General features: G+C 44.0%; 1 protein-coding gene across 7 annotated transcripts in view; it reads left to right on the top strand.

The window, feature by feature from the left end:
* The window catches only part of N4BP2 (NEDD4 binding protein 2), a 227,704-nt gene that overhangs the window by 155,797 nt on the left and 47,810 nt on the right, over positions 1-24,097 (top strand). For all 7 annotated transcript variants that reach the window (XM_077477610.1, XM_077477609.1, XM_077477605.1 and 4 more), the window contains 2 exons: positions 5,243-5,328; positions 12,017-12,062. In XM_077477610.1, coding sequence (XP_077333736.1) covers positions 5,243-5,328; positions 12,017-12,062 — 132 coding nt within the window. The remainder of the gene's footprint in view (positions 1-5,242; positions 5,329-12,016; positions 12,063-24,097) is intronic.

Below are 24,097 nucleotides of genomic sequence, written 5' to 3'. Positions count from 1 at the left end.
TACGATGGGACTACGTTCAGGCTAGTAGCCAATAGCTTTGATGTAGGAATTTGATCTGAGCATGCGTGGCACTTTGTCCGATCGGAATTCTCTACACATGATCGGAGTATATCCGGTCGGAGCAGTTTGTCGGAAAATATTTCCAGCAAGTTGGAAAATTTGGTCCAACGGATATTCCGACGGAAACAGTCCGATGCATACCACACACAGTCGGAATATCCGACAAACCGCTCCGATCGGACACATTCCGACGGAATCTCCGACCGTGTGTGCAAGGGCTTATAATGATTTTAGTGTATTTTTAGCGTAACTTTTGCTTTGGTAAACCTTTGCGCAAATATCATGGGGCCCTAAAAATCAGTAGCACCTTCTTTTTATTCTACTGGTCCTATGCTTTCAGAAAATATGATTTGGGGAGTCTTTCACAAATTCTGAATAATGTAAGGGGAAAACGAAAACCTTCAGATTTTTTGAGAAATTTGTATGTTTATATTTTTGCGTACATTAAATTTTAACCATTTTGCAAAAAAGCGCAGTGTAAAAATTATAATATATTAACTCCATACTGGTTCAACTTTTTTATATTTAGTTGAAATTTAGCAGGAATTTTGTAAAATTAGCTGCTAATAATGGTTTTAGTGTATTTTTAGCAAAAATATTGTTTTGATAAACATTTGTGCAAATACCGCAGGGCCTAAAAAAAAAAATCAGTAGCACCTCCATTTCATTCCAGAGGCCATATGCTTTCAGAAAATAAATTGTTTGGGGGGTATTTTACAAACACTGAAAGCTGTAAGGCAAAAATTAAAACCTCCAGATTTTTTGGGGACATTTTTGGGTATGTTTGATTATCATCATGTAGCAAAAAGGAGCAATTTAAAATGTACAAATATTTGTTATTAGCTCCATACAGGTTAAGCTTTTGTATTTAGTAGGGATTTAGCAGGAATTTTGTAACATGTGCTATGTTTTTATCTGCTAATAATGGTTTTAGTGTATTTTTTGTGAATATGTTGTTTTGATAAACATTTGAGCAAATACCGCAGGGTCTAAAAAAGCTGTAGTACCGTATATACTCGAGTATAGGCCGACCCGAGTATAAGCCGAGGCCCCCAATTTACCCCCAAAAAACTGGGAAACCTATTGACTCGTGTATAAGCCGAGGGTGAGATATGCCTGTCCATCCCTGTGTGTGTGTCCATCCATCCATCCATCCCTGTGTGTGTGTCCATCCGTGTGTGTGTGTCCGTGTGTGTGTGTGTGTGTGTGTGTGTGTGTGTGTGTGAGAGGCCTTGTGTGTCCAGCCTACCTGTGTCCCCAGCCTCCGTCCGGTCCCGAGCCTCCGTCCGGTCCCGTCCCGTCCCGAGCCGAGCCTCCGTCCGGTCCCGTCCCGTCCCGAGACTCCGTCCGGTCCCGTCCCGAGCCGAGCCGAGCCTCCGTCCGGTCCCGTCCCAGGATCACCGCTCTTCGTCGGCGCCCATTTTCCTGTTCAAATGCCGCGCCTCCCTGTCTGTGATAGGCGGAACACAATTTCCCAGCAGTCTGTGTTCCGCCTATCACGGCCATCCTTTCATCCTCGTCCGTAGTACGAGGATGAGCGGATGTCCGTGATAGGCGGAACACAGGCTGCTGGGAAATTCAGTGTTCCGCCTATCACAGGCGAAGGCGGAGCCGGAGGCGCGGCTTTTGAATTAGAATAGAATGGCCGCTGTCTGTCTGCTCGACACGCTGATCGAGCAGGCAGACAGCGATGACTCGAGTATAAGCCGAGGGGGGCACTTTCAGCCTCAAAAAAGAGGCTGAAAATCTCGGCTTATACTCGAGTATATACGGTACCTTCTTTTTATTATATGGCTGTATGCTTTCAGAAAATATAGGGTTTTGGGGGTCTTTCACAAATTTCGAAAGCTTTAATGGAAAAATGAAAACGTTCATTTTTTTATTTTTTCATTTGGATGTTCACATTTTTGCGTATGTTGTTTTTTGATTTTCACCATTTTGAAAAAATGCGCAATGTAAGAATTTAATTATTTTTTTGTTATTTAACTCAATACAGGTTAAGCTTTTATATTTAGTAGGGATTTAGCATGAAGTTTATCAAGCTTACATCTACTCCCACCCCCATTGTAAGGCTTCTATCTACCCTGTAAAAGGAAAGCTGTGTATACTTACATATTGTGAAGTCGCTCCAGTCCAGTCACATGATCTCTCCAGAGCCGGCTTCAGTGTGGAGGAGAGATCGGCAACAACGGCTGCAGAGCCTGGGTGGTAACTGCACCCATAGGCTTGCTAAGGGGCATCTGTTGTCGACTATCCCTCCTTTACACCAAAGCCTGTGCTGGGACCCAATCATGTGACCAACCCAAGCAACTTCAGAATAGGTAAATATAGGCATCTTTCCTTTTACAAGTTATATAGAATAGGCCTAGAATTGGGGTGGAAGTAGATTTAAACTCTGTCTAGTTTTTTTTCTACCCTTTAGCAAATATCTTTATTTTGTCTTCCCTCTGTCCTCTGCTTTTTCAGTCTGAAACAGGCACATAGACCTTGTTCCGTTATCTATGGCTGTACAACTTTTTATGTATTGCAGTTTTTTTGGATGCAAACAGGATATAAAATGGAAAATATACTGCAAAATTTGCAGCAGGCTGAACAGGATATCACATAATTTATTGCTGATGATGATAAACATATAGGGTATTAATCCACTTTGTGTGTACCAAATGCCTTTGCTAACCCAGGTATTACCAATAAGGCTCCTCTTAAACAGGGAGGGGAAGGGAAATACAAGACTAGTCACACCACATTAGTAGAGAGAGCAGCGGTGACTGGTCTTAAAGGAAGCTCCTGCATATAGACATCACACTGGATTACTGCACAGATCTGGAGGAAATACACAAACCTCATCAGGATGCACACAAGAATACACATGCCTCCTGTATATAGGAACAACTTGCTTATCCTAAAATTCAGCTTTAACAAAGAAGAATAATATGCCAATTATCAAATCCTATTAAAATATGTAATGAATGGTGCAGAAGCTAAAAAAAAGAGTTTTTGCATTAGTTTTTTTAAATTTCCATAATTTTCATTGATTCTTGTCAAGGACACAGGTGGCAATAAAAACCTGACAGGTTGTAACCATTACCTGCTGTATCTGAAACTAAAAACAAACTCAAAACCAATCTTTTCAAAACTGCCTATCCATTGTTGGCAGGAATCTATAATTAGGCTGGGTTCACACCTATGTGAATTGTAATGCGGGTTTCCCTGCATCCAATTCGCATAGCAGGAGAATGCTCTCTATGGAGCCGGTTCACACATCTACGGGGCGGCTGCGGAGCACACTACACAGAAACGCTGTGTGTCTTTGGCTCCGTTTCAGCGCTCAATTCAGGCAAAGATTCACCCCTGAAACAGAGAACAGGGACGCACAGCGTTCCAGTGCGATCCGCGGCCGGTTTAGGTGTGAACCGAGCCTCAAACTTTCTAGGGAAGGTAATAATAATAATAATAATAATATTTTTGGTGTTCTACTTTAAATATTGTGCAGATGTTATCATCATGAAAGAAGACTATTCCAGATGATAAAGAATGCTGACTTTTCTATTCGTGTATGTATTGGTAAGCTTGAATGGTGTATCATACCTTTGCCACACAATTATTTTACGATGTTTAACTCAAGATGTGATCATATCAACAAAATCACATCATAATCCACATGGTGGCCCATGGACTTTTAGTAAAGTCCATGTTCTTTCTTTCCATTCAGTAAATTTAAGCTTAAAGTCAATTTGTTCTTTGAACCTACAATTCCTCACTTCTCTGTAGCATATACTTTCATTTACGTGTTTGTGCTGCTTCTTTCCACCAGTGAAAGCCAAGAAAGATATATTTGTGTGTGTATGTGTGTATCTATACACAGCTATCATTTGGATTGAGACTACTAAATATCACCATTCTAGTGGCAGTGCAGTGCAGTTATTAACCACTTCAGCCCAGGAAGAATTGACCCCCTTCTTGACCAGAGCACTTTTTGTGATTTGGCACTGCGGTTGTTTAACTGACAATTGCGCGGTCGTGCAACGTGGCTCCCAAACAAAATTGACATCCTTTTTTTCCACAAATAGAGCTTTCTTTTGGTGGTATTTGATCACCCTTGCGGTTTTTATTTTTTGCGCTATAAACAAAAAATGAGCGCCAATTTTGAATAAAAATGCATTATTTTTTACATTTTGCTATAATATCCCCCAAAAATGTCTAAAAAAAAAATGTTTTCCTCAGTTTAGGCTGATATGTATTCTTCTTCTACATATTTTTGGTAAAAAAAAATCGCAATAAGGGTTTATTGATTGGTTTGCACAAAAGTTATAGCGTTTACAAAATAGGGGAAAGTTTTATGGCATTTTTATAAATTTTTTTTTTTTTTTACTAGTAATGGCGGCGATCAACGTTTTTTTTATTGTGACTGCGACATTATGGCAGACACATCGGACATTTTTGACACATTTTTGGGACCATTGTCATTTATACAGCAATCCGTGCTATACAAATGCACTGATGATTCCTGTGTAAATGACGCTGGCAGTGAAGGAGTTAACCACTAGGGGGCAGTGTAGGGGTTAAGTATGTCCTGAGGAGTGATTCTAACTGTGGGGGGCGTGGCTACGTGTGACACATCACCGTTCTCTGCTCCCGATCACAGGAAGCAGAGATCAGTGACACTGTCACTAGGCAGAACTGGGAGATGCTTGTTAACATTAGCATCTGCCCGTTCTTCCTCTCCGTGAGATGATTGCAGGTATCCCTGCGGCGATCGAGTCCGCGGGACCCGCGACCTGACTCACGTAGCTTGTCACGGGCGCCTGCTGGCAACCTCTTAAAGGGCAACGTACAGGTATGTTAGTTTGCCTGTACGAGCCCTTCTGCTGACGTATATCGGCATGAGGTGGTCGGCAAGCGGTTAACGGTAATCCACATGTCCAGCTCCTCAGATTGCAGATAATGTATCTCTCCCTGCAGGCAAACTTGGAATTGAATCCAGATAACCAAGCTCCGTTGTTTATCAAATCAAAAACGTAGGGGTTGCCAAATATCATGGGGTACACACAACTTGACATTTGCAGGAAATACTATAAAAACCTAATCACTAGAAAAAAGAATAACCGGCCAGCATTATGTTCATTACTAATTTATAGGTGTGCTTTACCTGTGATTTGTAACTCCATTTTATTCCTTGCAGGCTCCCTAACTATTGAGGATTGTTTGGTTCCTATAGACCTTAAACTGGCTGAAGCGATCCATAAAAAGTGGAAACAATCAATAGAGGTTAGTTCTTATACACAATTTATTTAACCTATATAGTAGTGTGTGTGTGGTGTAGTGGCATGATATAAAATTGCATTGGATTTTACTTTTATATATGTAAATTCTGAAATCTCTATTGGAGTTGTGGATTGGGGCATTGTTGCTAAATGAAACTGGTGTTTTTACTGCATGTCCATAATGTAGCTACAAACCACAGCAGGCATCAAGCCAGTACTGTTCCTATTTCCTGCTTTCTCCTGCAGGTCAATTGATGGAAGATTGCGTTTTTATTTTCTTTTAGCCATACCCACTAACTACTTTGTTTCATGTGTTTGGATGCATGCCTGTGAGTCTCAGATAAAGAATGCAGAGAAATTATTTTCTAAACTCATTAAAAGAGAACTGACACGTCCACCGCCTCTGACATGTCCTCCTGCACCATGTCCACAGCCTCTTACATGTCCTCCTGCACCATTTCCGCAGCCTCTGACCATCTCCTCTTTTAAAAATCTGAAGCAAGTTATATTGTGTAAATATTGTTTAATTTTATATATACAGTATCTCACAAAAGTGAGTACACCCCTCACATTTTTGTAAATATTTTATTATATCTTTTCATGTGACAACACTGAAGAAATGACACTTTGCTACAATGTAAACTAGTGAGTGTACAACTTGTATAACAGTGTACATTTGCTGTCTCCTCAAAATAACTCAACGCACAGCCATTAATGTCTAAACCGCTGGCAACAAAAGGGAGTACACCCCTAAGTGAAAATGTCCAAATTGGGACTCCCTTGTGTCATGTGACTCGTTAGTGTAACAAGGTCTCAGGCGCTCTCACTCTCTCATAGAGGTCACTGGAAGTTCAACATGGCACCTCATGGCAGAGAACTCTGAATTAAAGAGGGATTCTCTTTAATAGTAGGAAATCTCCGCGCTGTCACTGGGACCCGTGTGTGTCCCAGCAGACAGTGCGGCAGGGCAGGAAATGGCGTAGACTCCCGTGGGAGTCTATGCCCGGAAGTGGGTGAAAATACCTGTCTTTGACAGGTATCTCCACCCCCCTCCCCCCTGAAAGGTGTCAATTGTGACACCGGAGGGGGGGGGGGTTCCGATCAGCGGAGGTTCCACTTTAGGGTGGAATCCCGCTTTAAGTCAGCCTGTCAGTGCTAAGACCATACGCCTCACAAGTTGCATCAAATTGGTCTGCATTGCTGTCGTCCCAGAAGATAGCCTCTTCTAAAGATAATTCTCAAGCCCGCAAACAGTTTGCTGAAGTCAAGCAGACTAAGGACATGGATTACTGAAACCATGTCCTGTGGTTTGATGATACCAAGGTAAACTTATTTGGTTCAGATGGTATCAAGCGTATGTGGTGGCAACCAGGTGAGGAGTACAAATACAAGTGTGTCTTGCCTACAGTCAAGCATGGTGGTGGGAGTGTCATGGTCTGGTGCTGCATGAATGCTGCCAGCACTGGGGAGCTACAGTTCATTGAGGGAACCATGAATGCCACATGTACTGTGACATACTGAAGCAGACCATGATCCCCTCCCTGCGGAGACTGGGCCGCAGGGCAGAATTCCAACATGGTAATGACCCCAAACATACCTCCCAATGCAACCACTGCCTTGCTTAAGAAGCTGAGGGTAAAGGTGATGGACTGGCCTAGAATGTTTCCAGACCTAAACCCTATGCATCTGTGGGGCATCCTCAAACGGAAGGTGGAGGAGCACAAGGTCTCTAACATCCACCAGCTCAGTGATGTCATCATGGAGGAGTGGAAGAGGACTCCAGTGGCAACCTGTGAATCTCTGGTGAACTCCATGCCCAAGAAGGTTAAAGAGGAAGTAAACCCTGTTGGGTTTTACGTCCTCTTTTGTTCCCTGCAAAGTAAAAGCATAATGGGCTAGTATGCAATGCATACTAGCCCATTATGTGCCACCTACTGCAAACAAAGCCATGATGTCCCCGCTGGTGGCTGCATCCATCTTCTACCCTCTTCCTACCGGAGCTATGGACTCCGGCTCTGTGACTGGTCAGAGTCTCGTAACGTCACTCCTATGCTTGCACACGGGAGCCATTGGTCATAGCACAGAGCCTTTTGAAATGGCACGATCATGCCCTTTCTTCAGTGCGTATGCGCCAATTAGGTCAGCGTATATGGTAAACTGAGCAGGTTTAGGGGATATTTCCAGTTCCTACAGGTAAACCTTAAAGGATAAAAGTGGTGTAACCTAGGTTTAAGGCAGTGCTGGAAAATGGTGGCCACACAAAATATTGACACTTTGGGCCCAATTTGGACATTTTTTACTTAGGGGTGTACTCATTTTTGTTGCCAGCGGTTTAGACATTAATGGCTGTGTGTTGAGTTATTTTGAGGGGACAGCAAATGTACACTGTTATACAAGCTGTACACTCACTACTTTACATTTTAGCAAAGTGTCATTCCTTCAGTGTTGCCACATAAAAAAGATATAATAAATAATAAAATATCTACAAAAACATGAGGGGTGTACCCGCTTTTGTGAGATACTGTGTGTATATATGCTTGTCTGTGTGTGTGTATATGTATGTATATATATATATATATATATATATATATATATATATATATAATGTGTATTCCCACCCAATTGTAGGACTTTCTTTACTTCGTTACTATGGGCTCTAGCACCATCTTTTGAAGACCTAGCAACACCCCTGCTCATAGCCAAACATGGAATTTATGAAATCCTGCAAATTAAGGGAACTCCTTGGGGGACCCTCAGATCACCAAAACTGGTGTCCCCATTGGGAGACTTCCCCTCCATTACTTTTTCTGGGGACAACAAAACATTTGTGATTTTCTTTACTTTCACTTTTAATGATAATGGTAAACAGAACAAATAGAGGGTGAATCTCCCTAACCGGGCCACAGACCGCTATAAAAACTGACTGGTGCTCTACTCCCTCTCCACTCCATCCAAAACTAAAAAAAAACAAAACTAAAAAAAAGTTTTCCCTTTAGTTATACTTCCTTTTTGCCTATTCATTTACATTTGATTACACAAATATAACATTTTTATCCATGATTATTAGGAAAATTGATATTTCCCCACTTGTTCTTTTCTGCTATTCATCCATTCAGTGAATGGGAATTTAAGCTGTTTTATTTAAAGTGACATATGTTGTAATTATAATATACAGTACTTACAGTATGTCTGCAGTGGGTCATAATTACTACAAATGAAAATATATCTGCACAATAAAAATGGCTAGAATTCCAAACATGAAATGAATTAACACGTGTTATGCCGCGTACACATGACCGGACTTTCTGGCAGAAAAAGTCAGATGGTCTCCCCGACTGACTGTCGGCGGAGTTCCGACGGACTTCCGAATGGACCTGGCCACACACAAACGAACTAAGTCAATTCATTTTGAACATGATGATGTAAGACGTGACTAGCTTCCCTTGAGTCGTATTTGGTCCGTCAGACCAGCATACAGACGAATGGTTTTCCCGATAAGAATTTAATCCGTAGGACAGATTTGAAACCTGTTCTATTTCTAGGTCCGTCTGATTTTATTTATTTATGAAAAATGATCGGACTAGCCCACACGCGATCGTTTTTTCAGACGGACTGATCCCGTCAGACCTAGTCTGCTGGGAAGTCCGGTAGTGTGTACACGGCATACGTGTTTAAAAAAATACAGTAACCCTACAACAGAAAAATTGTGGAATGGAATTTTAGGTTACTACATTTACAGTAGTTACATTCCAGTGCTGTAATATTCAAAATGTTTGTATGCAACATCTGTGACTAAGTGCAAGATAAGTATCTGTCCGTGGACATAGCTAGGCAAACACTTTTACCCTCCAGCTGTGATTTCTCCAGTAAACACTTTTACTCTCGAGAGGTGATTTTCCCCAGTAAACACGTTTACCCTCGAGAGGTGATTTCTCCAGTGCATATCGGGGATCTTTTCTCTTTTGTCAGTGTAAACACAACAATACCCTGCATTCACATCTGGTTCTCTTGGTACCGGGGATTTTGGTGCTGCATGCTTTTGATATGAAATTACTTGTCAGTTCAGATATTCCCAGTTTAAAATAAGGTAACTTTGCAGTAAAATAGGGGGTAGGCTAGATTTGGGTTAATCTAAGGGGTTAGATTATAATACTATTGGGCTCAGTATAGGGGTTGGGTAGTTAAGCTTTAAAGTGCAACTTTTAGGGAGTGGGGTTTCTTTAGCATCGAGGGATATATTGTTTAGTATCTAACATGCTAGCCTGCTACAAAATGCACATTATTTTTAAGCACCCAGTGCGTACTAAAAAAACTACCAGTGCCAGGCTCTTGGTGCTGAGAGCTACCAGTGCCAGGCTCTTGGTGCTGAGAGCAAAGTTATTGCCCTACATTGATAAAAAGAATACTCAATAATAAAGTTGGGGGATAGACTCTTGGTCATGATTCTCAACCAATTTACTCTGATGAAACAGTGTTTTATTTGAGCAATTACCCTTTCTTTAACCACTTGCTTACTGGGCACCTAAACCCCTCCTCCTGCCCAGACCAATTTTCAGATTTTAGCTCTGTCACTCTTTGAACGGCAATTGCGCGGTCATACAACACTGTACCCAAATTAAATATTTATAATTTTTTTCCCACAAGTAGAGCTTTTTTCTGGTGGTATTTTTTTAATTTTTTTAATAAATTCTGCAAACAGGTAATTTTTCTCCTTCATTGATGTACGCTGATGAGGCTACACTGATGGGCACTAATGAGGTGGCATTGGTGGATACCGAGAGATGGCACTGATGGGCAGCACTGAAGGGCATTGATAGGTGGCACCGAAGGACATTAATAGGTGGCATTGATAGCTGGCGCTGATGGGTGGCAGTGATGGGCACTGGTAGGTGACACTGAAAGGCAGCGCTGCTAGGTTTCACTGATTGGCACCACTGGTGGGCATTGATAGGTGGCACTTGTGGGCATTGATAGGTGGGACTGATTTCTGGCACTTATGTACTGATGGGCACTGATTCGTGGCACTGTGGGCAATGATTTGTGGCACTGACCGGCGGTACTGGTGGGCACATATGAGGTGGCTTCGCCTCTTCCTCCCTTCAGCAGAAGCCAGTGATTGGCTTTTTTTTCTCCTCGCACTGTTTGCGTGAGAAGAAAAAGAAAACGATTACCGATCTGCAGTTTACATCATGTGATCAGCTGTTATTGGCTGACAGCTGATCAAGTGGTAAGGGGCTGGGATTGGGGGCCTCCTGGCAAAGCAGATTCGCACTGTAGCTGTCATTCGGGTATAGCGCAGATCTTAAGGGGTTAATAGAGTGTTTTTTTTGTTTTGTTTTTTATTATTGATGCTGAAAAATAGTTTGAATGGAATGTATTTGAAAATGACATCTTTATTATAGATGTCACTTTATTAGTGTAAACATTCAAATATTACAGACCACAAATAAAAAATTAAATAGTAAATACTAGTTCATGATGAAATACTCACCTTAGAACGAGATGCCGTTATCTCACCCAATCCACACCGAGGAAGCTGACATGTTGCCTCAGCGTGTCTTCTGGGTATTGCGGCTCCGGCGCCGTGAGTGGCCGAAGCCATGATACACATGCGCGGGAGTCTATTTCCCGGCTTTAACAGCGCATGCAAAGACATGCAGGTAGGTTGATTTGGCTTCTGTCCAAAATTGGCCCTAGTATGTGAATGGGGACTTCGGATTGTGGGCTCCTTGAGGGTAGGGACTGATGTGAGTGTGCAATATACAGGGATAGGGACAATTGTAGACACTCACCCAGGTTGAACTGGATGGACTGGTGTCTTTACTCAACCTTACTAACTATGAAACTATGCCAGTGGCTGCATGAAAAGTAAATATCTTGTAAACCGTACAGGTTTAGGAGATATTAATTTTTACCTACAGGTAAGCCTTATTATAGGCTTACCTGTAGATAAAAGTGGAAAAAAAGACTATACAACCACTTTAAAGTGGATGCAAACCCTATTCATGAAATCTGACCTGGGCACATATATCTGTAGTGTTTATTTATCTCTTTCCAAAGCCCTTAGTCCTGTGTCTTTCTGCTGCTCCATTCCTCTGTTGTCAGCAACTTCTGACAAGTTCTCCCACACATGAGATAAAAGCAGCTGGAAATTTATGTTGGGGAGGGAACTTAAGGACAGATAAGCAGAGAGCTGGTATATTTAGAGCACATCTCTGCGTTCCTCTGCCTATGTGGAGGGGGTGTGTGCCTTTCCTCCAATCAGTTCTCACCCAGTGTATGTCCAGACTCCCCTCCCACTGCTGAACCAAGAAGAAAAATTGTGCTTTTTTTTAAAGAATGTAGAAGGAAAAAACAGCAGATATACTTATATAGAGGGAGATTTGTTTCATCTCTGTGTATCATCTGAGGCTGCTCATTTCACTGGGTATAGTAGAGGGTTTACATCCACTTTAATGGAAAAAGTCGTCTCCCTGCTAGCCTGTCAGTATTGCATACAAGTAACCAGCTCAGATTCACACCTGCACTGTAAAACAGGAGTTAGAAAATGTAAATTTGAATCTTTGTGTTCGCTGTTAGACAGTACAGAGTGTGCTGTGGCAGCGGCTGATGTTATATTTTTATGATGATGGGTATTTGGAGCATTTTAGTTATTTTGTGTTTTTAAGTTCCTAAATCATTTTATTCCTCAGGAGAGGCATAACCAAGAAGCATTATCCTATCAACTTCTGTTCGAAGGTAATCTTATTTTATTTTCAACATTCATGTATAGTAGATCTTACTTTGTAAAGACAGATAATGTATATTTTAATTAGAGTAGAAAGTGTTGCAGTCCAATACATGAGTGATAGGGATGCTACAAGCAGGCTCCTCTAGAAAAAGATAGTTCCTGGCTCATTCTTAGTTTATACTTCAATTAAAGTGCCTTGAAAAAGTATTCCTACCCCTTGAACACATGCTGTCATGTTACAACCAAAGAAAATAAAATGTTTTAAATAGCATTTTCTACATTGCATTTTCAGTGCATTGAAAAAGTATTCATACCCCTTAAATGTTCCACGTTTTTTCATGTTGCAACTAAAAATGTTAATGGATTTTTTGGGGATTTTATATGATAGACCAACACAAAGTGGCACATAATTGTGAAGTGGAAGGAAAATAATATATATATATATTTTTACAAATAAATATTTGAAAAGTGTGGTGTGCATTTGTATTCAGCCCCCTTTTACTCGGATACCCCTAACTAAAATCTAGTGGAACTAGTTACCTTCAGAAGTCACCTAATTAGTAAATAGTGTCCACCTGTGTGTAATTTAACATCTATATAAATACAGCTGTTCTGTGAAGCCCTCATAGGTTTGTTAAACCCCTTTCACACCAGGGCGTTTTGCAGGCGCTATAGCGTTAGAAATAGCGCCTGAAATCCGCCCTAAAGAAGCTGCACCATTGTGTGTAGTGTGAAAGCGGTGCGCTCGCAGGTCATCAGAAAAAAGTCCTGCCAGCAGCTTCTTTGGAGCTGTGAAGGAGCGGTGTGTTTACCGCTCCTCCTCCACTGTTCCCCATTGAAATCAATGGGGCAGCGCTGTAATGCCGCCGGCAAAACGCCGCTATTGTGCTGTATTGCCGGCGGTTTTAACCCTTTCGCGGCCGCTAGCGGGGGTAAAAGCACCCCGCTAGCAGCCGAAATGTGCCGCAAATCCGGCGGTAAAACGCTGCTATTTTTAGCGCCAACGCAAAGGGCGGTGTGTGGTGTGAAAGGGGTCTTAGAGAACCTTAGTGCACAAACCGCATCATTAAGGCCAAGACACACACCAGACAGGTCAGGGATAAAGTCGTGGAGAAGTTTAACCACCTTAATACAGGGCACTTTCACCCCCTTCCTGCCCAGGCCATTTTTTAACTTTCAGCGCTGTCACACTTTGAATGGAAATTGCGCGGTCATACAACATTGTACCCAAATTAAGTTTTTGATCTTTTTCGTCACACAAATAGAGCTTTCTTTTGGTGGTATTTAAACACTCCTGGGGTTTTTATTTTCTACAAAAAAAAAGACCGAAAATTTTGAAAAAAAAAGGTTTTGTAAATAAGCAATTTTTCTCCTTCACTAATGTGTGCTCATGATAATCCTGCACTGATTGGGTACTGATGAGGAAGCACTAATATGCCACACTGATAGGTGGCACTGGTGGGCACTGATGCATCGCATTGGGCAGCACTGATTGGATCTGATGAGAGACACTGACTGGCATCACTTATGGGCACTGATGAGCACTGCTGGGACTTTCCTGTAATCAGGCTACTGATGATCAGTGCCCTGATTACCTGCCCAGGTCTCCTCTGCGAGGAGATGCCGCTAACCGGCACACACTCTTATCAGTGTGAGGCAAGGAGAGCCGATTCACAGAACTTCCTTGTTTAGAAGGCATGGAATTAATGCATTCTTGTATTGGGACACTGTCTTTCTCATATCATGAAATAGGCATTCCCAGGGATCATTCTGAATCCGTTCTCCCGTTATTTGATGAATCGCTGCTATAATTCTACCCCAGTAAGGTTGTATCTTTGTACATTCCCACCACAAGCGTGCAAAGGTCCCCGGGGCATTACATCCCCTCCAGCAAGTTGGGGGCCTTCTGCCCCGAGCCTGTGCACTCTCTGTGGGGTCACGTACCATCTCGCCAGAAGTTTATAGCACATTTCCACTGTCCTTGCATTGCTTGAGGAAAAACAAGCTGTACTAAGGATTTTCCTTTTATGTTCCTCATCCCTAAGAAAACCTATCTCCTCCTCCCACTTACCCAGATAGGGGGGCGGGATTCAGGTTCTACTTCCTTTTTTTTGTAAATTCTGTTTATTATTTTCATATAAAGCATACAATACAAACAGTGAACGCCTCAACTGGAGGCATCCATCCCAGCCAACCGGCCGCTGAACTATCTAACAGAGGGCAACTAACTACCCTCCCACCCCCCCACTTCCCGAGGTTCTACTTCCTTAATCAAAATTTTATAAATTTTAGATATACTTCGATTTAAACTAAGAGGGGAACAAAATCGTTTCTCTATTAACCTCGTGTCTTGTTCCCCGCAATGGTTGTGGTAGTGATTGTGTAAAGTGCTTTAATTGTGCATACCTCCATTTGTCTAGTGGCTTATTTCCCCATTCATGTGTGATTTCAGCATACGTATATATTCTATTAACTTTCATCACATCTTGCAGTAATATTTCCTCTTCTTTTGCCCATCTAGTGAAATATTTGTGTTGCTCTTTCCCTGGCTTAAAATAATTAGTGCCTAGTATTAATTTGTGCCTAGTATTATTAGACATTAGTGGTGAGTTATATTCCCAGTGGTGCAATCTCCCTAACCCATCCCAAATCTTAAGTGTTTCTAGTTAGTGGGTTTGTGCTAGTGGCAAAATCACGATATTGCCATGGTATCCAAACCATCTTTCGTAGATCTACCATACTTTGTATTAGCTCTATATTTACCCAATTTTTCCCCTCTTTGTTATGAATCCACTCTGCAATCCGAGAGACAGAAATCGGCGGATATTTCTCGAAATCCAGTACTGCTAGCCCCCCCTGCCCTTTTTTCCTTCACCAATGTTGCATATGCAATCCTAGGGAGTTTATGTACCCATATATATTTTAGTACCATTGATCTTCATTTTCTAAAATATACCTGAGGTACTATTGGAATCATTTGAAAGATGTAAATAATCCTGGGTAAGATATTCATTTTTAAGGCATTCATTTTATCTATCCATGAGAGAGGCTTATATCCCAATTTTTTTTTTTTTTTTAATGTTTCTTGATCTTATTAACCACTTGCCTACTGGGCACTTAATCCCCCCTCCTGCCCAGACCAATTTTCGGCTTTCGGTGCTCTCACAATTTGAATGACAATTACTCAGTCATGTAACACTGTACCCAGAGCAAAGACAAATAGAGTTTTTTTTTTGGTGGTATTTGATCACCTCTGGGTTTTTGATTTTTTTTTTTTTTTTTGCGCTATAAATGAGAAAAGACTGAAAATGTATGCATTTTCCTTTTTGTTTCTGTGATAACATTTTGCAAATGATTAATTTTTCTTCATGAATTTTGGCCACAATTTATACTACTACATATCTTTGGTAAAAATAACCCAAATTAGTGGATGTTATTTGGTCTTTGTGAAAGTTAGAGAGTTTACAAGCTGTGGTGCAAATCATAAAAAATTGATCACACCTGATGTACTGGTGGCCTCTCATTTCTTGCGATCCTAACAAGCCAGGAAAGTACAAATAACCCCCAAATTGCCCCTTTTTTGGAAAGTAGACATTCCAGGGTATTTAGTAAGAGGCATGGTGAGGTTTTTGATGTCATTTTTTTCCCACAATTCTTTGCAAAATTAAGATTTTTTTTATTTATTTTTTTCCCCCCACAAAATTGTCACTGTAATAGGTTATTTCTCTCACATGGCATGTGTATACCAGAAATAACGCCCCAAAATACATTCTGCTACTCCTGAGTATTACGATACCACATGTGTGCGACTTTTTCACAGCCTAGCCACATAGAGAGGCCCAACATGCAGGAAGCATGTTGGTGTTGTAGGAGCATAAATTACACATCTAACTTGTTGACTACCTATTACAATTTTGAAGGCCCTGGAGCACCAGGACAATGACACGTGACACTGAGGTGGCACTGATGGCACATGACACTGAAGACAGATGGCACTAAAACATGGCACTAATATGTGGCACTGGTGACACATGGCACTAATACGTGGCACTGGTGACAGATGGCACATGACACTGACAGGTGGCACTGGGGAAAGATGGCACTGACAGGTGGCACTGGGGACAGATGGCACTGATAGGTGGCAATGAGGGCAGGTGGCACTGGGGACAGGTGGGCATGTGTGTGTTTCACTGTGTTAGTGTTCACCCATGTTTCACTGACGCTGCAGCACAGAAGCTCTACCTCCTCACACGCTGTCTTTGTGTGAGGAGGGAGAGCCGGCGATGAGAGATGATCTCATATGTTTACATATGAGATCACCTCTCATTGGGCACGCCAATCGAGTGCTAAATGGCTGCTGTGATTGGCCATATAGCACGATCTGTGATTGACTGCGTCCAAGGGACACGGCCAACACAGAACTTCCTCTCTGCGTGCCCACAGCGGAAATTGGTACCAGGGACACCCTCACTGCAATTGGCATCCGCTGTAGACGTCTTTCGTCTATAGCGCGGGTGCGAAGTGGTTAAGCACTGGCATATAGTTGGTCTCAAACATAGTCCCCAAAGATGCAGTCAATTTTAGTACCCTAATCCCTCCTTACACCATACAAAGGGGAATTTCAGGTGAATTGCCATTTGTTCCTCCCTTGGAGTAGTAATGTTCGAAATCTCAGATATAGACATATTTATTTTAAAATTAGACTACTTTCGGGCGTGGCCGGGATGTGAAAGAGAACAGACGTGTGACTGCTGAGCTCCGCTCCAACGGTTATCCTGCTTAATTCCAGCGCCGTTTCTATCATCACACAGCCTCTCCCCCTGACACCCTGGGGCGGAAGAAAGCCTCCGGTACACCGCGGCCCTCTCCGCAGCCCCCGGGAAGGCTCCGTTCGTCCGCAGCAGGTGAGGCCCGGTCCACGGCGGCCATCTGCCGCCACGATGTCTGTCAGCTCTCAGGCCGCCGCCGATCCTCCTCCATCTCAGGCTGATTCTCACGCTGAGCTCCTGGCTGCGATTTAAGGAGGGCAGGGATTTGGTGATGGTGAAGATTGATCACCTAGTGGCCGATCCACCGCGGCCGTTTCTGCTTAGGCTGTTAAACTACAGAGACTGGGACAGGGTTTTGATGGGGGCTAGAGAAAAGCGGGATCTACTTTTTAATGGGGCCAAGATAATGTTTTTTCCTGACTACTCCCCAGAAGTGCAGCATCGTAGACGCTCCTTTACTGAGGTCAGGAAGATCCTGCGAAATGAGGGCCTCAAGTTCAGCCTGCTGTATCCAAGCAAACTTCGGGTGATTGCTGATGACCGTGCACACTTTTTCATGGACCCAGAAGCTGCCATGTCCTGGCTGGATGGTCGCAGATGAGTTACACCCGACTGTGGATGCCACCTGCACCTTTACACTGCCTGGCACTTTGCTCCTTATTTGATTCCCCCCGCTGGATCCATGCCAGGTGGCCGTTGCGCCTGCTAACTCTCACCTCTCATCCTGCCTGATCACTGGGGAACGGAGTGCTGCCACCTATTCTGTGCCTGCTCCGGCACCTATACCCCTGTGTCTTTGTTTTTTCTTTTTTTTTTTTCTGTACATCTGGCTGTGCTACCATTACTGATTTACTGGGCACTTTTGCAGGAGCGGGCCTGCTCAGCAGACTGCGGAAGACACACACTACTTCAAGCAAGTACTGCCACCGCGGCGTGATTGCGGCACCCCCCCTCCCTGTTTTTTTCTTACCCCTTCCCTGTCCCCCCTCCCCTTTTTTTATACCTTTTTGTTTTTTTTCTTTTTCCCCCTTCTGGTCAGTGGCCAACGCCTCCTAACTTTGACTTGCTTCCTGGCCATATGACTTTGACCAGTGGTGCGAGGGGTGAACACTGACGGTGTAGGGTCCCAGTCGGGGGCGCCTGCACCTATTTGGTAGGACTTTCTTTTTGTTTGGGGACAAACTATTCCCGGACCCCCCCCCCCCCACTCGTTTTTTATTTTTAGGGGGAGCGATGCGACATAGTAGGAAAGGCACTCCGAGCCTGTTTGGGCCTCCACAGTTCTATATGCCAATGCATATGTTTGTTTATGTTGTGTCTCAGTGCTGCTTACAGGGTGCTCCTGGACAGGCCCCCCCCCCCAATACTCCTGCTACCCCTTTCTTTATATGTCCTATGGCTAGCCAGGTCTTGGATTCATTCACCGTCCTCTCCTGGAATGTTAGAGGCCTTAACTCTAAATTTAAGAGAGCTCTGCTCTTCCAATATTTAAAAACTCACTCAGCTTATTCTCCTCCAGGAAACTCACCTTTTGGGCAGCAAGGTCCTAACTCTTAAGAAACCCTGGATACAACGGGGTATACATGCCACTTACTCCACTTATGCCAGGGGGGTGTCAATTCTTATTCATAGGAATTTTCCATGTGTTATTGAAGAGGTCCGCACAGACCCCCTGGGGAAGTTTGTGATCCTAGTGTTTACCCTATGGTCTCAAAGGTACATTATTATAAATCTCTATATTCCCCCCCCCCCCCCCCCCTTTTTTTCACCTGCATTATTGTACGATGTTTTAGACAAGATTTCACCCTTCTGTCCTGGGCGGGTGCTGGTGATGGGAGACTTCAATGCCACCCTGTCTCCAGAACTAGACAGGCCTTCGCCTGCTAAGAAGCAGTGTCTGGAACTCTCCGCCTGGGCTCAGGCGGTTGGTTTGGTGGAGGTCTGGAGGTGGAGGCATCCTGACAAGAGGGCTTACTCCTGTTTTTCAGCTTCTTACAAGACGGCATCCCGGATTGATTTGGCTTTCTCCAACCCCGCACTGTTAGCGGATGTGTTGGAGGCGTTCTATCTCCCAGTGGATTGTCTGATCATAGCCCGCTGTCGGTGGTGCTCCGCTCCCCAGCCTCCCGTAACGCGGCACTTTGGTGGCTGGGTGCACAGTGGGTTTCGCACCCTGACCTGTCTGACAAACTGCCGGATCATCTGGCGGAGTTTTGGGAAATGAATGTGGGGTCCTCTTCCCCTGCAAATGTTTGGGATGCTTTCAAAGCATATACCAGGGGCCAATATATCTCCTGTATTGCTGACATTAAGAAAAAACAGGCGAGTATGACTCTCTCACTACAACAAGCTATTGATTAATGTAATGCCACATACACTGCGGACCCAAACCCTACCAATTTTGACCTACTAATGGCAGGTCAGAGGGACTTGCAGCTACACCTGACGGAAATTACACGACTTGACATGTATAAGGGGAAGCAGCGGGTCTTTGAACAAGGAGATAGGAATGGACGTCTGCTGGCGATGATGGCTCAGCATGACCAGCCCCTCACTCTGGTGTCTGCCCTGCAGACTCAGGACGGGGACACCGTGACCTCCCCCTCGGACATACTGCGGACTTTCAGCACCTTCTATGAAAAGTTGTACTCCTCAGGTCTCCCAACGGACTTTCGACCCGAGTCACTCTATCCTTTGTTGGACCAGTTGGCGCTCGGATGACTCTCTGACTCGGAGAGGAAGACTCTGGTCCAGCCTTTCACAGCGCTGGAGGTCCTGGGGGTCATTAGTTCTTTTCCCCCGGGTAAGGCTCCGGGGCCTGATGGACTTCCGATGGCCTTTTACAAGACCCATGGAGCTCTTCTGGCGCCTCTGCTGGCTCAGCTTTATACTACCTGTCTGACTGCTGGTGAATTGCCTGCTTCAATGTACCATGCCCACTTAACATTGATTCACAAGGCCCCTAAGGACCCCACCTCCTGTGCTTCCTATAGGCCCATAGCCTTATTAAATTCTGACTTTAAAATATTGACCAAGCTCCTGGCCCGTAGACTTTATCCCCGTAGATCTACAGATATTAACCTCAGGAGACTCTTTACTAACATTCACGCCCACCATTTAAATGTGGGAACCCGGGTGGTGGCCTCCTTGGATGTCGAAAAGGCCTTCGACGCGGTGGAATGGCCTTTTTTATGGGGAACCCTGCGGAAAATGGGCTTCCCTTTTCTGTTTATTGGTTTCAGGTGATTTATAGGAGCCCGACTTCGTCGGTTCGGCTGGGGGGGGGGCCTTGTCCACCCCCTTCAGGCATTTTAGGGGGACCAGGCAGGGCTGCCCTCTTTCTCCAGCTCTGTTTGCCCTTGCGATCGAACCTGTGGCGGAGGCACTGCGTGTCTCGCCCCGGGTGTCAGGATTGCGTATTGGGCTGCTGGAGGAGAGGGTGGCCCTGTACGCAGATGACATGCTGCTCTTTCTAAATGATGCTGGTCCTGCACTGCGGGGGGTGTTGGATGTGCTGGATACTTATACAGTGGTCACCGGTCTCAGGGTGAACTGGTCCAAATCTCTTCTGTTTCCGATTGATCAGGGGGCAAAGGCCACTTCGCTCTCGGACAATCCCCTTGTCTGGGTTGACTCTTTTAAGTATTTGGGGGTTCAGGTATCACACTTGGCGTCGGATTACCTCACACTAAATCTTACCCCGGTTTTTTTTGGACGTCCAGTCTAAGCTTAAATCGTGGAGCAACCTGCCACTATCACTCTGGGGGTGTGTAAATCTCCTTAAAATGAAGGTCATCCCCAGACTTACTTACTGAACCAGATTTTTTCCTCCTTTATTTGGGGCCCCTCGTCACCCTGTCCACTTTGATGAGACCACGGACTCAGGGGGGCATGGCTTTCCCAGACTGTTACAAATACTATTTGTCCGCGCAGCTGGTTACAGTAGCCTGGTGGCTGCAACCGGACCAAACAAACTCCTCCACTGTTCTGGAGGCCACGGTTTTGGGTTCGCTGGAGGCCCTCCAGCTTCTCATCTACCGAGGCCCTCGGGCTCCTTATTCTTTGACTCCCTCCATGATCGTTACCCTGCGAGCATGGTGGGCGGGGCTGGCCCTGGAGGGACGTGGACGCACTGATGTATCCCCAAATGCCCCACTGTGGCTGAATCCTGGCCTGTCTCACCTATACAAGATCCCTGACCCATGCGCATGGACTAGGCACGGGATTAAGCTTGTGTCGCATGTCGTGGAGCAGGGCTCTATACTCCCCTTTACTAGCCTGATCTCCTTGTACAATGTACCTGGCCACTACCTATTCCAATACCTTCAATTGGTCCACGCCTTTGCAGCGCAATTCCCACTTTCCTCATGCAATATGACACAATTGAAACAAACACACACTCAGGGCCGACTGCGACAGGAAACCTACTTCTGTTTTATACTCCCATCTCATAAATGTGTCGCTGCCGGCTCTTGACAAACTTTGGACCAGGTGGCGGACTGATATCCCCTCACTAGACACGGATGACTGGGATGATGTTTGGGACCTTCCTTTTACCTCCCTGGTCTCTATTAGGGACCGCCTTGTGCAATTTAAAATTGTACACCGGGCCTACTACACCCCGTACAGGCTCCATAGGATGAACCCTGCGCACTCTCCGAGCTGTTGGCGATGTGGAGCCTCCCCTGGGGACTTCTCGCACATTTTCTGGCAGTGCCCAAGGGTCCGGCAGTACTGGGAATCAGTGTTGCATCTAATTAGAAAGGTCACCATGACTATGGTGCCTCTGGCCATGGAGGTCTGCATACTGGGACTCATTGAGCCTGTGGTGCAGTCCACCGCCAAACGCACGATGACTGGCCTGCTGCTCTTTTATGCTCGTAAGAATATTGCTATGCACTGGAAAAACGCAGAACCCCCATCCGTGGTGCAATGGAAGCGCCTGATGAATGACAGTCTCCCCCTGTATAAAGATACTTGCCTCCATCGGGGATGTCCAAAGAAGTATAATAAAGTCTGGCATGCTTGGGTAGCTGACCCCGAAACAGCTTAGAGGGGGGTAGTGACTGTGGTTGCTGGGGGGATATGGTATGATATGTTCTGTTATGTTTTATTTTCTGCCCCCCCCCCTCCCCCTTCGTGTTCCTAGGAGCTGCTCTGCTCTCTCTGATACCAGACGGGATCGTTTATACTGGCCGAGGGACCTGGGGCTGCCAGTGGAGCACTCTTTTTACTCTGAAATGCTGAAATATTATGTTGCATTGTATACGTCTGTGTCAATGAACGACTCTTGTATGCTGGGAGCACTGTTGTTATAAGTGTTGTTTGTTATGAAACTCTTAATAAAAATATTTTTCAAAAAAATAAAAAGAAATTAGACAACTTTCCATATCTACTAAGCTCCTCTAGTATAATTGGAATTGTTATCATAGGGTTGGAGACATAAAAAAAGCAAATCATCCGCATAAGCGGCTACTTTGTAGTCCCATTCCCCTACTCTCAGCCCTCTGATTGCTGCCAGCAGAGGTTCCAATGCCATTACAAACAGCCTTGAAGAGAGGGGTCACCCCTGTCTTGTCCCATTAAATAGTTCAAGAGATGAGGATAGGTTCCCGTTTATTCTAATTTTAGCTTATGGGTGATGATAGAAAGCATCCCTCCCCCCTTTTTACTTCATGGTTCAAAAACATTGACTCAAAACAGTTATCCCTTCCCTATCTCCCCTTTTCAAATCCTACCTGATTAGTATGTGGCTCCGTGGGATCAGTACCAGCTTTGCCGCGAGATTTCATCACTTTTATCATCAGCGGGAAAAGCCCCCCCCCCCCTCCCGCCACATTCCAGTGCCATCCCCACTTACTGGAAGCGGTGGAGGCTATCGGATGTTACCCCTTGCTGGGTATGGAGACGAGTGAGGGGAAGATGGCACCCACCCGTCTCCATAACGTTGCAGGGGAGAAGCGATATTAAAACGTCACTTCTGCCCATAGCTCTTAAATGGACATTTTTTTTATTTTTATTTTTTTTATGACAAAATGTTTTATTTTTACTGCATTTTTGTGTAAATGTGAGAACTGAGGTATTTTTGACCCCAGATCTCATATTTAAGAGGTCCTGTCATGCTTTTTTCTATGACAAGCGATGTTTACATTCCTTGTAATATGAATAAAAGTGATACAATTTTCATTTTTATTTTTTTTAAAAACAGTGTAAGAATAAAAGGTAAAATAAATAAATAAGAAACCGTCCCGCCGAACTCGCGCGCAGAAGCGAAAGCATATGTGAGTAGCGCCCGCATATGAAAACAGTGTTCAAAAACCACACATGTGAGGTATCGCCTGGATTGGTAGAGGGAGAGCAATAATTCTAACCCTAAAACTCCTCTGTAGCTCAAAACATGCAACCTGTAGAATTTTTTAAACGTCGCCTTAGGAGATTTTTAAGGGTAAAAGTTTGTCACCATTCCACAAGTGGGCGCAATTTTGAAGCCTGACATGTTGGGTATCAATTTACTCAACGTAACATTATCTTTCACATTATAAAAAAAATTTGGGCTAACTTTACTGTTGTATTTTTTTCCAAAAAAAAGTGCACTTGTAAGACCGCTGCAAAAACACAGTGTGACAGAAAGTATTGCAACGACCGCCATTTTATTCTCTAAGGTGTTAGTACCCCCAAACATTACACATTACTTTTCTAGCAAAAAAAAAACAGTTTTTGAGTATTAAACACAGCTTAAAAAGAGGCTTGGTCCTTAAGTGGTTAAATGCAATGAACAGTTCATTTTTTCAAGTGGCATTTCTTCCTCTCCAAAACACACTTGCCATCAATGATAATTTAATATGCAAACGGTTCCTTTTTCAGCAGGTAGCAGCCATCCTCAGTAAGTAACCCCTCTTAATTTAGAAGGAAAAATTGTATGAAAAGAGGCTCAGTCACTTTGAAAGTTGCAGCGACTATCAGCGAATGGTAGCTAACCGTAGCAATTATCAAAAAACAGCAGGAACTATCAGCAGACAAGATAATCTTAAGCAAGTAGTGATAAATGTTTGCAGATAATAATGTATGAGAAGAGAATCAGTCACTTTGAAGATTTAGGCAACTGTCCATAAATGATAACAAAAAGTGGTAATTATCAGAAAACAGCAGGAACTATCAACAGGCAAGATAATCTTCAGCCAGTAGAAATTAGTGTCTAAAGGTAGTTGCAACTGCAGCCTTTTGGCCTCCCCCACTGTCCACAGGGGTCTGCCTGGGTCTCAGTCTGCACTACC

Source organism: Lithobates pipiens, unplaced genomic scaffold (assembly GCF_037356315.1).
Source record: "Lithobates pipiens isolate NorthernLeopardFrog02 unplaced genomic scaffold, aLitPip1_a1.2 Scaffold_13, whole genome shotgun sequence".
Taxonomy (NCBI): Eukaryota; Metazoa; Chordata; class Amphibia; order Anura; family Ranidae; genus Lithobates; species Lithobates pipiens.
This window is presented reverse-complemented; position numbering and strand designations above follow the sequence as displayed.